Raw genomic sequence first — 16650 nt, forward strand, 5'->3', positions numbered from 1 at the left:
TAACAACAAACGATATCTACATTTGACCAAATTTTAACAACTTTTTAGTGAGAACCTCATTTCAACTACATTTTGTTGAAATTTACATGGAAGCAAAGCAGCAGCAGTAACAACATTTAACAACATTTTAACAAATTTTTCTTTCCGTGAGACATCCCACATTACGAAAATGGTGGTGGAAAATTTTTGATCCGGTCGGCCTGCCGGCCGGCCGGCCGTCCTGCCGGCCGGTCGCCCAAACTTTGCCTTATATCTCGAGAACGGCAAGAGATAGAGACTTCCGGTTTGAAGTTTTCTATAGAAATGTGGGTGTAAAATTTCATTTTTTCACATTTTCAAAATCCAAGATGGCCGCCGTCCGCCATTTTGAACTACTGTCAACCATTTCCCTTATAGCTAGAGGTCTGAAATTTTAGTATGTTGTAGAGCTCAGTGAAACGTTTTCATCAATAATTCATACTTGACAATCGGTCAAGCGGTTTAGCAAATATGGCGGCCTAAAGCAAAAAGTGTTTTTTCGATATATCTCGAGAACGGCTTGACCGATTTTGACCATCTTGGTATCAAATGAAAGGTATTGCGAAGCCCTACAACTGTCTAGAACATTTCAAGTTTCAAAAACATCCGCAAGAGGCGCTAAAAACAAAAACAAAAATTGCCTAACTTTAAGGGGCAATATCTCCGAACATCTGTTATAGATTTCCTTTAAATTTTGATATGTTGTAGCCTGACTCAATATCTTTCACCAGTCCGAAAATGAAGAAAATCTATGTCGTCGTTTAGAAGATATAACCATTTGAAAATTTCTTGAATTTGAAAAGTTCTAAGAGCCATATCTCTTGAACGGCTTATCCGATATTGCTCAATTTGGTATCTAATTAAAGGTTTTGCAAAACTCTATAACTTTCCGGAACATCAGAAACCTCTAGAACCATTCCTTGAGGACAAAAAGTGCAAAAAACTGTTTTGGTAGAACAAAAATCCGCCATTTTGTGTTCTGGAGGTGACCTTGAAATGTTTCGAAATATACATCAGATTATAGCTTATTTCAATACCTTTCCAGAACTAGTCAAGAAATTTCTGTAGGTCTAATAGAACTTAAGATATAAGAATTTTAATTTGTCAAATTACGAAATTTTACAAAAAATCGACTTTGCCTCTACTCACAAATTAAATTACAACGCATAGACTGACCCATCCGCGTTGTGGTATACCAACTCTAATAACTGGACGCGTTATGATTGACTTTATTATACTTTTTGTTAAAAAAAATCTTTTTTTTAGTGGTGAAATATTAATTATTTAGAATAAAATATCATGTCAAAAATTTCAATATTTCAATGTTTTTTAATGCCGGTCAAAAACTTAAGTTAGGTATAATCTTTATATAATTACAAAAGAAAATTTTACGTGAAATTATGGAAATTATTTGAAAAATATTTTCATTTTCCTCTTCTATTATTTAACAGAAAATTAGAAAATACCCAACATATTAATCAGCAGGTAAAGCAACATTTTCCATGTATGTTGGTATTTAATTAGACTACATTTCAAAGGTAAAGTTATTACAAAAACTTTGTGGTTCTAATGAGAATCGTCGAGGTCACATCACCACAAAATGTAGTGTATGTGATATATAGAAAAAAAAGTTTGTCAATTATTTTCCTCTTGAATGTCTTTTGGGAAAAATGGAAAACCACACCATTCAGTTAAATCCATCTTTCAAGTGCTTTTATCATTTTTTTCTGCCTTTTCTCCACCGCGGAATCTCCCGGGTGATTTTGTACCATATCTTCTTCTATATATTCTTCCTTTTTTGTGCAGTGCGAGTGACATTTTCTCTTTTATCTATTTTCTTTACTGCAGACAATTTTTGTTTTGAATATTTAATGTGATTTTTATCGTTTGGCGACATTTTTGCAAAGAAAAAAAAAAGAGCTCTTCATTCTTTGGCAACCCCCAAGGGATGTATTCCGTTCTAAATTGTGATTTTCCTCCCATGCCAAGAGTCGCGGAACAATTACCACATTAGAAAAGTATGTCGAGAAGCATTGAGCTATAATACCGGAAGAAAAAGTTTCTTTTATATTGTGTTTCAAATACACAGTACAAAGGAAAATGAAATTGGACTTCAATTTTCAACAATCAACAAAGAAAAAGCGAAATATGGGTGCGGAAGAGCGAAGAAAATACGAGAAAAAGCCCAGCAAACACATTATTCGCAATTATGTGTTTTTTTCTTGTTATGCAAAGAATTGTTTCATTTTTCCTCTCTCCCTCAGATTAATTGAAAATTGAAAAACATTCTTTAAGCTCGTTATATCGGTCATTTGTTAAATACTGAAGTACATAGGTGTTTTCTACAGCCATTTCTGTTAAAGAGCATATTTTCCTAACATTTTATCAAACACTTTTCCTAAATTATTTCTATAGTTTATCTATCTACATAAATATACAAGGCTTTTCAACAATTCAACTGAACAAATTTTCTAAAAAGCACTGGATATGGATTTAAGAAATTAAAGGAAGTCTTCTTGCCTGCTAAAAGACCCCTAATGTTGTGTTATATACTCTCCGTATTTACATTTCCATATAAAGCTAAATTGATGGTGCAGAAATTTCTCATATACTACCAAGATACATTTACTACATCGTTTGAAAGAGTGGATGTTATATATTTTCGATTAACCCTTCCAAGAATTTCGTGACTACGAATTGTAAAATTCTTCATTCCGTAATGGTTTAGAGGTACGTTTTTTCTGCTCAACTTTGCATCAAGCTTTTTGCGCAATTGAACCTTTTATCTGACTCCACGGCAATGTACTGCTAATTACTTTTATTCTGTGTCTCTTTAAAATTGCGACATTCTGGTGTGTTTGTTGAGAAATATTGAGAGCTACGTGAAGAAAATAATCTTTAGAAAAGAAAAAAAATATTTAACTTAATCAGTCCGACAAGTTTTTTACTGAGCAGTAAAAGAAAAAATCAATTGAATTGATGCAATTCTTGGATATTGTGTGTAGATTGGTTTAAAAGTCCAGATAGGAGACAGATTTAGGAAATTAACCTTAAATGCACACGATGGGACAGGAGGAAAAAAAAGCGCCGAAAGCCCATAAAAGTACTTCTGGATGTGGATTTTAAAAAGCCCCAAAGCACAAGTTTTGTCACTACCAAACCCCTATATTAATGTGTTATATATAGTTCGGTGTTGTTGTGAAACAATTAAATTTATAGGCGGGACACTTTATGGTGGTAAAATTTGCAAAATGTATGGGGAAGTGAGTGAATTTAATTATATAATATCGCTTGTTGTGTAACTTTGTGCTCCATGCAGACTCACCCCCAACCCCCCTCCGCACTGGGTCCTGCCCCATCTGTGTGAGTGAGAAAATTTTCAACCAACTGGTTATGAGCCTTCAACCCAAAAGCGCGAGGGAACTTTCATGCAGAATGACTCCATTATGGGAGTCCTTGCAATCGTAAAATGTTTCTTTACCGCACATTATGGCATTTTGAGCTTTGACAGTAGATGGGTGTATTCGTGGAGGAAAGATGACTAAAAATGCTATATACCGCAGGCGGATGGGAAAATTTTTGGGTGGGAGGAAAATGGCGAGGAGAGGGTGGTTGTGGGTTAAAAAAAAAGTGCATTCTGTGAGCTTTTGCATATTTGCAATTTCCCAAACTCTCATGCCATACACATAGTCTGGAGCAACATTATGTAAATGCTGCGATGGGGGGCGGCTGATGTGGTGGAGAGTATAGAAAAGGGCTTTTGGAGATATTGCCGTGAAGTCAAAATGCGAGGGAGGTGAATGGATCTGATGGGGTACCCTGTGGATGGGGTTATGGCGAATGTATGCAAAGTAGTGCACTTATCAAATCTGTCACGTACGAATAATTTTTCATATTGCCACACCCCGCCCTTTTTTTTGAAAAACTAGGCCACACAAATTTTGTACACGAGCCTCACATATTCCTTGTACCTCTCATACATTATATTCACTCCCAATGTAATATTTACATATGGGCTTTTTGTGCAAATGAGTTTTTCAAGGATCGGGCGTCAGACTTTCCGGTTTTGCGTCTAAGATGGTGGCATGTTTGAAGAAAAAAGAACGACCCTGAATGCACTTCAAAAATCACCGCCCATGCAAAACTTACCCTATATACATACATATTTCCACCCCCATAATCCATTCAAAGAGTGCATTTATTCATCCTTAATATACATGTGAATGTACATAGTATAGCATACCTGTAGATTGGAAGATTGTTCTTGTACCAAACAACAAGGAGAACCTTGTCATTGGGCAGATTCGAGGAGACATCACATCTTATTTGCGCTGTGCCATTCACCAAGACTTTCTGTACATCGCCATCTGCAACAAGGGATAAAGGAAATTTCATTAATTCCACATGAAAAATGCCTTTGTGTAAAATAAAATTCAATTGAGCTTATAAAGCATAAAGCTCCGCATGAGATTTTTCTTTTGAGATTGTATAACATTTGACAGAGACGGGAGGACATTAAAATCAACATACGACGATGTCATCTGAGAGAGAAATATCTGTGCGACTATACAATATCCAGCAGTAACAAAGCACAAATTAAAAATGAAAAATTACAATTTATATAACAGAAGAAAAACTACAAAGTAATTTTCGAGAGAATCTTTTTTAATCATTAATGCTTCGAATACGATGAATTGTATATATAGGGGTAAATTTAATCACTTAATTTTCACTGAAAAGTGTGGGGAAATTTTGAAGAGGTCATTCTTCCGGGAAATTCTGGAAGAAACTTCCTGTCTTATAACTTTCTCTGTGACTACAATGCCTTATTTCAAAAGAAAACAAGATTTTCTAATTTTAACTGACACCTATGTAACCTATATATTTTCTTTTTTAAGTAAATAATAAATATCATGGGGCAAAGTGAATCATGAGATTTTTTTTATAATTGGCGTAACTTTTTTTTGCAGAGTCAATTCTGTGGAAAATCCTTTTATCTGTCTTGTCTTAACAGTTTTTTGTAAGATTATCAATTCCGAGAAAACGTATTTTTATATTGTCTAGTTTATATGTAATGTACATATGCATGTATAGAACAAAATAGATAATATCTTTACTTTAAAATAAATCATATTTATTATATTATGCAGAAAATGGCAGAAGTTTCAGGAAAATAAAATTGAAAAGCTCAAAGAATTCCCAGAAGAAACACTTACTCAAAACAAGAGAAAGCTTATATCTAGAATTCGTAGAATCCTTAATAGATTTTCAGAAAACATAACTTGAGGAGGGGAAATCACCTTATTGGATGGAACCCGTAACAAAATAAAAAAAAAAATAACCTGAGGATGAAAAGTGTTTTTCAGTAGATTTATTCGTGAATAAATGAATAAAGGTATCACCCCTTGACGTTATACATAATTCGTATTAAGATATTTTTAAAAGCTTCTAGTTAGAATACTAAAAGTTTTTTTTTATAGTACAAAAAATGTGTCCTAATAGTAAGTTTTAATGAAGGTTTTATTTCGTCTACTAGTATATCAAGAACCCCCAATTGCATGTAGGCCAATTTCACTTGAAGCTGTAATATAGGAGCGTATATTAGCGTTGGTTGAGTGGTGGGATGAGCTGAATAAGAAGAATATGCCTATATATTTTTAAGAAAAATAAAACCCAATACGTAGTCATTTAGCAGAAAAAAATATGAAAATTTCACAAAAAATACGAATTCATATTGGGAAAAGTATTAGAAAATGAATTGGGATGTTGGGAGTGGTAAGATTAAAGATCCTAACAACTTTCCTAATACAATAGAATCTGTTAATTGACCCTTCAGCAGGTAATAAAAGAAAAGGATTTTCTAAGAATGTAAAGAAAGTTTAGGAATAGTGATTGTTCGAATTGGAATAATTTTCTTTAGGTTATTGAGTAATTTTGAAAAATCTCAAATTCAATATATTTTAAAAATTACACGACCTAAAACTTCCTAGTTAATTTCTGAACATTTTTTGGTCAAGAATTGAAAAATTGAGCCATGGAAGATTCAATCCAATAGGGTAAGAGCTTTTAGCAGTCAGCAGATAAGTTGGAATAAAAATATGAGAGAGAAAATAAGAAAATCTGTTTTCTTCCTAATGGCGTATATTATGTAAAAGCTTTATTATGTCATAACATAAACGTCATTCACGAATATGGAAAAAAAGAACAATTTCCCTTAAAACAATTGAAAAAAAACTCATCAACTGTGCCAAAGAGTTATAATTTGTATTTATTTTTTTAAGTATAGTGAAAGTCACGCTTTTCGTATTAAAACTGAATAAATACAAAACCAACTCGGAGTTTTTTCCAATTAAAAAAGTCTTACCAGAAACAAAAAAATGAATTTTTAACTTTGTGTTTTCCATGTTATTGTGAAAATGTGATCCAAATTGCCTTCTAAAAAACAACGTCTTTTTCACATAAAATATCCCCGAAATATCCAATTTCCTTTCGGTTTTTTTTTGTACCCAAAGTTAGAGAAGCGAAATTGTTTTTCAGTACTCAACAAAGCAGTGAATTTTATTGAGTGTTTCCTCGCAATCAAATTCAAGAGAGTTTTCAATCCATTCTCAAGCGTTGAGGCCACTTGCATGGGGAGAAAGAGAAATGACCCAGGGTCAGTTGTAAAATCAATTTGGCTTTTCCGAGACATCTCACAGCGGGTAAACCACCCCCCTCCCCCGCCCTTAGAGAACTTTCGGATCCTGCTGGACGCTTTTGTTTCCCCATTGTGAAGAGACATAGATGAAGGAGATTCGCATGGTGGGGTACAATGACATTTTGTAAATAGTTTTATTATTACAAATAGAATGGGATCAAGCTCTCTTCTAGCATGGGATGTATCCATGTAGATGAAAAATGCACGAAAAACGCGTGATTGGGGGGGGGGGGTGAGAGAAACAAAAAAAGCAGTACAGAGACGTTAATAAAGTTATATATTTTACTGGCAACTAAAGCGGTTAACTGGGATCACCGCAGAAGGGACTTGTGAGTGGGTGGATATCAAATACATACAATATGAGTTGATATGACCTCACTTACGTGTTGTTTAACATGCTGTTCATGTCTTGTGCTTTTATCCGACAAGAAATATATAAGTTTTGTCTTCTTGGTGTTGTAGCATTTGGAAAAATTGTACAGAAATGCTCCAAAATAAATCTGCTGTACAAATGACTTTACCCACCACAGAAATCGTGTGTCCGGCGAATACACAGCGTTTGGTAGTCTTCATACATTGTATATAGTACAAGAGGAGTGACGAGATTTGTGGCCGTGGTATTCTGAGGCGAGGAACTTTTCCTCTCCAATTTTTTACCCTCGCTGTGTGATATGTTTTATAGAAAATGGTGGCTTTAGCCTGTCCCCATTGCTACTTGTTTTGTTTCTTCTTCTCCCGCAGCACCCTGTGAGCACACAGCGAAAGGGACTCCCTTACGTGAACCCCCCTCGGACCTCGCCGCCACATTTCATGGGACCTTTTTACCCACACAGTGAGCATTTCCGTGTGTCGTGCAGTGGACAAGCTCTCGCCCCAACTCATAAAAGTTTAAAAAGCTTCCTGGTCACCATCGTTGTGGGAAGCACTCAGCAGATTAGAATCACACGAACGCACTAATTTCATATTGATTTTTCCCACCATCACCTTCTATATAATCCATTGGGTGAGGAGCAAAAAAAACGATGTTCATTCATCAGGAGTAAAGGGACACAGTGTGAGACGCTAAATTCGTGCAATAGATCAAAAAAGTTTCTTAATGAATTTTTTACCCGTATCTCCTTTGCCGGTCGTCATTTGTAATTTTTCTTGGAATAATTTTTCCACCTCTGTCATGGGAGAGACCGTTATTTCTGAGAAAATGAACACCGCCATGACATTAACTTTTAATCACTCACTTGATCCGTTTCGCGTTAAAGGTGTGAAATATTGAGATTTATGATTGAGTTAAAAAGTAAGCGCGGGGAATGACCCCAATTGAACCCAATAATTTTATTTCCAATGGATTAGACTAATTATGAAAAATCGTGGAGTTTTAAGAATGATTTTTGAATTAATTTTCAACAAGGAAAACAATTTTTAAAAATTCTTTATTCTTCTCAATAACTAAATATGTATTATAAAATTTTCGATGAATTCCTACGTAGAACATTCTTAAGCAAGGGGTGTTTATCTGAATGAAAATCTTCGGATCTTCGGATTATTCGCCAAATATTCGAATGATTCGCCAAGATTCGGATTATTCACCAAGATTCGGTTGATTCGCCAATATTCGGTTGATTCGCTAAGATTCGGTAGATTCGTCTATATTTTTTATGCACAAATAACACTTTTTAGGCAAAAAACTATAACTTTAAAGCATTTCGCGTATTATAGACGTACCTAAATGTGTTTGTTTGAATTTTTTGTACTAGGTTTTAAATTTAGAACAATTTTTTTGTAGAAAAAGGTTCTCAAATCGTCGGAAAATTCGATTCTCTAACTTCGGGTCCAAACTGTGCTTAAAACCACGTTTTATACATCACATATTTGTTTAGTAGAATATGGCCTGTAGGCCGTCAGCTTTTTGTTGGTCAAGCTGGTTACAGATATTGAGTCAGGCTACAACATATCAAAATTTAAAAGATTTGCCTAATTTGGATTCGGAGATATTGCCCCTTAAAGTTAGGCAATTTTTTTTTGTTTTTAGCGCATCTTGCGAATGTTTTTGAAACTTGAAATGTTCTAAACAGTTGTAGGGCTTCTCTATACCTATTTGATACCAAGATGATTAAAATCGGTCAAGTCGTTCTCGAGTTATATCGAAAAAACACTTTTTGCTTTAGGCCGCCATATTTGCTAAACGGCTTGACCGATTTTTAAGTATGAGTTGTCGATGAAAACGTCTCACTGAGCTCTACAATATACTAAAATTTCAGATCTCTAGCTATAAGGGAAGTGGATGACGGTATTTCAAAATGGCGGACGGCGGCCATCTTGGATTTTGAAAATGCGAAAAAATGAAATTTTACACCCACATTTCTATAGAAAACTTCAAACCAGAAGTCTCTATCTCTTGCCGTTCGAAAGTTATAAGGCAAAGTTTAGGCGACCGGCCGGCAGGCCGGTCGGATCAAAAATGTCACTCCAACTTTTTCGTAATGTGGGGTGACTAAAACACCTAAAATATAACTTAAACGAAGTTTCAACGCGGTCTGAGGTAGTCAGTTATTCCGACATTAACTATTCATGAAGAATATTGATCAAAATTCGCAAATATTTGCATAATTTCCCAATATTCGCCAATATTCGTGAAGATTCGGATTATTCGCCATGATTCGGAATGATTCGCTAAGATTCGTCAAGATTCGCGAAGATTCGCCTAAAATACCCAAAGATTCGCCAGATAAACACCCCTTGTTCTTAAGAACATTTCAAAGGTTCAAATGTAAACTTGATTGTAAAAGACTCTAATCAGGCAGGGTCGTTGGGACATATTTTTAAGCTATTTCGATTAAGCGGAATAATTTAATACTTCTGGGAACTTTTGATTTTTCTGTCAAATGTACTGAAACCCCTCAAGCCTGTTAAGCCATTTTCTAGACTCTTACAATTGAGCTTTCGCAATATTTACAATATCAAGTGCAGCATCCTACTTTAAGAATCTGAAAAATATTAAAACATTTCGTATTATGAAATTTTCCAAGAACCTTTCCAGAAGTCAAAAAAATCATTATTATTTTCTGGGAAAATACTAAGAGTTTTTGTTCTTGTTTCTTTCCTTGGAAAATACTTAAATTGCTAAATTATGTGAAAAACAACTAGCTTAATCTTTGTCAAGAAAATTATTAATTTCTCTGCAAAGTAAGAAAATGTTTTCATTCTTCTTCAGACCTAATGATGGCTTTCAAAGATTTTACTGGAAATGACCTAATTAGGGGTTTTTCCCTATGACGTAAAATTTTTTTTTAAATACATATATCAAAAAGCTTTTTCCTTTTTTTTTTTACCTACCCCCCCATAACCCAGTCTTAAGCTATACAGCTTATATGGAAAGCTTTTTCCTCTGAAAAGATGCTTTTTTGTATTCTTCTAATGAAAAAAGCAAGGAAAAAGGAATTTTGTGGAAATAACAATAAGGTTTAGCCTTAAACTATCTTCATTTCCATTCGAATTTTCCATTAAATTTGAAAGTGTCCCAAACAAGACTCATTTAGGTTAATCTTTACTATTTTAATGAATTAAAATGTATTAGTTTTAACTACCTACTAATAGTAAATATTCAAAAAATTAATTCATTAGGATAAACTATGGTAGCGACTGTGTATTTCCTATGAAGTTACCATACTTTTTCATGGGAGAGGCGATTTATAAAAAGGAAATTTAACCCTGCATTTTAAATTACGGCCGCTAATAATGGCCAATTTGGGTCTATTATTGATCAATTTTTTTATGAATGTGTTAAATTCTCTTACGATGTTATATAGTAAATAGGTACGTACATATGTAGCATTTGTACATCATATATCTACTTTCCCATTTTGTATGCCAGGCTAGTTTTTTTTTTTAAAGGATGAACACCACAGATGTGGCAGAATTAGCGATTAAGCGAGATATTGAGGTCAAAAGAGGATATTAAGTGTGAAAAAGCAAGGTGAGAAATTCCATTTGAGATGCTTGAGGGGTATTGTATGATATATAATGTTGAAAGTTGTAGCCCTTTGGTGAGTGAGAACACAATAAAATGCATTCATGTGTATTTTATTGAACATAATTGACACATTTGTGGCGTACCACTTTTATTTCCTATCTCTGTTTGTAGTCATCAACATCATTACATCCAGTACGACACTGTTGGCGCGGCGAGAGCAGAAATGGAATTTAGCATTAAATTGTGTGTCAGTTAATGAGATTTTCCTTCAGACTCTCGGTGTAATTGCTATAGTTTAGTACTTTTGGCTCTTTTGGAGCATTCGCGAGAAATTCAATTCTTGTGAAGTCGTCTTCTTCGTGTTTTCTTGTGGCTTCAATTGAGGGCTGGGAGACTCTTCTTCACCAAGGAGAAGATGTTTCAGCATTCAATTGTGGGTAGAATGGGTGGGGGAAGGGTGGGGGTGTGGAAGGGGGATGAGGAAGAATATTAAAATATGCAACCATCTCATGAATATAATTTGAATATCGTTTCCTGCGTAGACGTATAAATCAATGGGACCAATTCCTGTTTGCCACCCACCCCCCAACACTCAACCCCAAACCATACCACCATAACAGTTTTGCCAATGTATCGGAGGAATTGAATGTACCAAGGAGCAATCTATTGTTTCCTATGCGGCATACCCCAAAACCCCATGCCCCATGCAGAATCCTCAATGGGGACATACATATTCAATTATTTTAATTAACTCGCTCTTATTCCAACACTGTCGCACACCTTTATAAAATTAATAATACGGTTTTAGGGAACACTAAACCGACGCAATAGATTTTCAATTTCCAGAATTTCTCCGCATGTAACATCTATTCACACCACCATCCTGCAAACCACCCCCAACACATTTTGTCTCCCATCGAAATTTTCACGGGCCAGTTACTCGTACTCAGATTAACAGTTTGTCGTTGGTATTATTAGATTCAAATTCCGGGGGTAGTTTTACTCTTTTCCTCCCCAATCCTCATCCACCCCCAACCGAGCCTCCCTCAGTCTCTCTCTCTCTCTAAATTATGTTGCGTTTTCCTTTACATTGGGGGTTCACTGACTTGGTCAGTATGCTTTGTATCTATATAGATTGATTGTGTAGGATGAGATTTTGGAGTGTGTATAAGAGATTGAGAATGAATACGGATGCGAGAAGTGACGACCCAACGTATTACACCTCGTACTTGGGGGTTATTGTGTGCACGAGGAGTTGCTATAGGAACCAATTTAGGGAAACGAAAACCCATCTCGTTTGTCCCCAGATGATGATGATGATATGCCAAGTTGTGGGGATAGGTATATACTACATACTATTATATATGGGCACACGTAAGTCGGAGACATCTCCCCACTCAATTGACGCCCCGAGCATAATCATTTGTTAAAATTTTCCCATGAGAAAAATTACACCATATGTGGCTATAGAGGTAGTCCCCAGCACTCAATGTCACACACATGATGAGGATCAATTGTTGGGAAAATCGCAAATTTCGCCCTACATTCCACGCCCAACCTACCCAACCATTCACCACCCCCGCAAGGCAATCGATTGAGATACAATTCATTCCATTGGGAATCCAGTGTGGGATGTGGTGGGTGTGGAAAAGACAACATTGTAGCTGAAACATAAGACCTATAAGGATTGATATTTTAACCTTATGCAGCTTCCACGGTTGGAAATTGAGCGCAATGATCATTTTATGTGAAACTAATTTAAAAACTTGGAAAATAACGTAGGTAAAATTGACTATGTGCAATATTGAGAGAATATAAAGCAAAGAAAAAGAGGAAATTTTCGGAAAAACTCACGATTTTTCCACATTAGGTAAATTATTTAGCTTTGATCTGATACAAAAAGAAATATTCTAAAATGACTATGAATTAAGAAAGAAATAGTTACACTTAAATTGGGAACATTTACATATTTTCCAGAGCTTTTCCGGGAAATTAATACACTTCTATTGACTCATTGACAATTAGTTGGTATACCACAATCGTGGCATACCAAGTATTGTAATCATCGGAAAAACCGACCACCTCAGATCGGGCTCAAACTTGGTATGAGCACGTTTTGGACATCCCACATTACGAAAATGGTGGTGGAAAATTTTTGATCCGGCCGGCCGTCCTGCCGGCCGGCCTGCCGGCCGGTGCGCCATACTTTGCCTTATAAGTCGAGAACGGTAAAAGATAGAGACTTCCGGTTTGAAGTTTTCTATAGAAATGTGGGTGTAAATTTTCTTTTTTTCGCATTTTCGAAATCCAAGATGGCCGCCATCCGCCATTTTGGAATATTGTCAACCACTTCCCTTATAGTTAGAGGTCTGAAATTTTAGTATGTTGTAGGGCTCAGTGAGAAGTTTTCATCAACAATTCATACTTGACAATCAGTCAAGCCGTTTAGCAAATATGGCGGTCTAAAGCAAAAAGTGTTTTTTCGATATAACTTGAGAACGGCTTGACCGATTTTGATCATCTTGGTATCAAATTAAAGGTTTTACGAAGCTCTACAACTGTCTAGAACATTCCAAGTTCCAAAAATGGCCGCAAGAGGCGCTAAAATCAAAAACAAAAATTGCCTAACTTTAAGGGGCAATATCTCCGAATCCTCATCTTAGATTTCCATGAATTTTTGATATGTTGTAGCCTGACTCAATATCTTTCACCAGTCCGAAAATGAAGAAAATCTATGTCGCCGTTTAGAAGATATGACCATTTGAAAAATTCTTGAATTTGAAAAATTCTAAGAGTCATATCTCTTGAGCGGCATGTCCGATTTTTCTGAACTTGGTATCAAATTAAAGGTTTTGCAATTATCTACAACTTTCCTAAACATCAGAAACCTCTAGAACCATTCCTTCAGGACGAAAAATGCGAAAAACTCTTTTTGTGAAACAAAAATCCGCCATTTTGTGTTCTGGAGGTGACCTTGAAATGTATCGAAGTATATGTCATATTATAGCTTATTTCAATAGCTTTCCATAACTGGTCACGAAATTTCTGTAGGTCTAATAGAACTTAGGATATGACCTTTTTTATGCATCAAATTGCCAAATTTCACAAAAGATCGGCTTTGCCTACTAATTCTGCTCACAAATTAAATTACAACGCATAAACTGACCCATCCGCGTTGTGGTATACCAACTCTAATAACTGGACGCGTTATGATTGACTTTCATACATTAATTTGAAAACAAAAATTGGATTCATCGCAGTGAGTGACACCATAGAAGATGAATAAAACTCTTTATATTATATACAATCACAAAGAAGCTACCAAGTCATCAAAAATTACTGAATCTTTAGAATTAATTAGGTTAAGGAGGGAAAGGGAAGTTTGTATTTCTTCCTTTTGATACCTTTCCTAATCATGTATGTAGAGATATTCCAAAATGTTGTAGGGAGTTTGTGTATTTTGTTCCATTAAGAAAATTTTCAAAGATACTCCTCCAAGCACCGACAAATGCAAGAGTGAAATGGCTACGTGGGGAGTTGCTGAAGAGGTGAATGATATTATTTCCCGCAGGTTAAATGGGATATGGGGTGTCGTTAAAATGTATGAGAGAGTTTGCTCCATAAATCTCAGTATAATATATTTCAAGTATATTGAGAAGTTGCTTCCTTTGCCACCTCCTCACCTCTGCAAACATGAAATATTCTTGACTCGACGTCGACGCCCCTCGTCTCTGTGGACAAGGGGCGCAGGGTAAAAGATTTCACCGTGTGAGACTCCGTAAGCATACAACACCAGGTTCCGTCCGCATCAGCTCGTATATCTATGCCCTACCATAAAGACATTTTTATGTTCCTACACAAATCACGTTTCGGACAAATCACTCCCAAACGGTGATCACATGTCGAATATACCAACTGGGTAGTAGCTAATATGCTGGGCTTGGTTGCTCCCTCCCCCCCCCCCCCGCAACGGTAGTGGATTGGGGTTGACAAGAGGTGGAAGAGCATAATACGACTCATACTGTATGCCAATTTATTTTCATAAAGCGAAATCATCCCCATCTCCTCAAGGGATTTTTTGTGGTGGGGTGTGAGCTATAATGTCTCACACCCAACCCCACTCATGTCCCGGTGGCAGCCTTTGGCCCCCGGGCAGCAATATATGACGCATTTTATCATGACCCACAATACCCTTTTCTCCTCTTTAGAAATAGTCAAGAGGTTTATGCAAATTAAGTACCTAACATTACATGATTTTATTACACCATTTCAAGGCGTGTCCAAAACTTACACAGCCAGCACTCATATAGTCTCCAACCCTTACCCCACTTGTACTTGATGCCAATGTTATTCCATGCGCAAAATAAAATTAAATTATTATATTGAAAAGTTTTGCACAAAATTTTCATCTTCTTCTGGTGAAGACAGAGCATCAGAGAGAGAGCTGATTGAGTGAGAGGAAATGTTAGCGAAGGAAAAGTGAAATAATTCACCTTTTCTTCCCTCAAAAAAACATGTCTTCACATTTTGTATATAAGTATACATAAATAAAAGAGCAAACGCAAATATACACACATATGTGAGGATAAAATCATACACACAACTTCCGTTTTATCAACATATTTATCTTGTCGGGACCTTTTGGAATAAGTTCTTCACATAATTTCGCAGCCCAGAAAGTTGGAGGATCTCCTGGTTTGAGAAAAAAGATGTTCCGTGGAGCGTTGTTGAATGTAATATACGATGTACCGGGGAATGTCTATATGTATACCATCCCAGCAAAGGCAAATAAACCTCCACCAGCTGGTAAACATTTGATTATCTTCATAAATTAATTATCATAAAGTTGCGGTGGGGAAGTCACTTCACAAAATGCTCTCGTCGTCGCAGACCCCATCGAACCACGGAAGAGGAAGTAGGTCGTAACAGTAGGATTTTATGAAATTATTATTCCTAGCATATTTATTTACGATTTTACGTATTCATTATGCTAAATCCAACCCAAAATATATACAAGGTTACAAAGTTTGAGATATTTTTGCCCAGCCCTCAAATAGTTGGGCAGAAGATTAAATAATCAAGGGGTTGTAAGTCATTAAAGTTCCTTAACCTATTGATTTTCTTTTTTATATATATTATAAAATGTGCCTTTTGCATTTTTTTCAGTAAAGTTTTATATCTTTGTAGGAGATTTTCGTGGGTATTCTCAAGTAATTGTTCTTAAGTTTGTTGAAAAAATCTTAAAAAAAACTAGATATGATTACAGCCCTTTAATTAATCAAACAATTAAATATATTCATTCTTGGAAATTAATTTCTAAAACACAATTAAAAAAAAATAATTTAAATTTTTTTTACATTGTTGAGTATATAATTCATATCATCAGAAGAAGAACATTGCAAACTATACGAGAAACAAGTATAAACAAACCACTTACGGAAGCCAGGTTTATTTCAGTTCATAAATAAATTTAGAAGTGAGCTGAAACTAAAACCCTAATTAAATTAAATATTTAACATTTAGGGGCGGAAGTAAAATTTCATATTATTATTTAAATCTTCATACGATATTATGTATCTGTTGCTTTGCTATATGGATTTTCTATTTAAGACTATTTAATGTTGGAAAATTCTTAACCTTTTGGAGTGATATAAAAATTGCCCAAAATATTATTACATATTTACAAATTAATGGATTCGTGAGCTTTTACGTGATTATAAGCGCAATTTCATGAATTTAGGGCAATGTGAAAGGAATTGACGTGGTGCTGGAAGGTTTATCCCTTTGATAATATTTGTGTGTCAGGGTTTATTTTGCAACAGTCACCCCCATTGTCATCGTACGAAATTGTCAATTACCCTGTCTGTGATCTCATTTAATATTTAATGGATTATTTTATACGTTGAATCCAGTATGGCGAAAGCTGTAAAGTCCACTTTATACTTTTCCCGAGCAAAAAGTCATAAAG

General features: G+C 35.4%; 2 protein-coding genes across 2 annotated transcripts in view; one reads left to right on the forward strand and one right to left on the reverse strand.

Moving 5' to 3' along the window:
- LOC129792167 (alkaline phosphatase-like) overlaps positions 1 to 16650 on the forward strand; it is a 531254-nt gene that overhangs the window by 305180 nt on the left and 209424 nt on the right. The window lies entirely within an intron of this gene.
- The window catches only part of LOC129786945 (nephrin-like), a 91899-nt gene that overhangs the window by 32078 nt on the left and 43171 nt on the right, over positions 1 to 16650 (reverse strand). Inside the window, exon 4 of the mRNA XM_055822212.1 lies at positions 4262 to 4385. Coding sequence (XP_055678187.1) covers positions 4262 to 4385 — 124 coding nt within the window. The remainder of the gene's footprint in view (positions 1 to 4261; positions 4386 to 16650) is intronic.

This window comes from Lutzomyia longipalpis, chromosome 1 (genome assembly GCF_024334085.1).
Source record: "Lutzomyia longipalpis isolate SR_M1_2022 chromosome 1, ASM2433408v1".
NCBI classification, from domain to species: domain Eukaryota; kingdom Metazoa; phylum Arthropoda; class Insecta; order Diptera; family Psychodidae; genus Lutzomyia; species Lutzomyia longipalpis.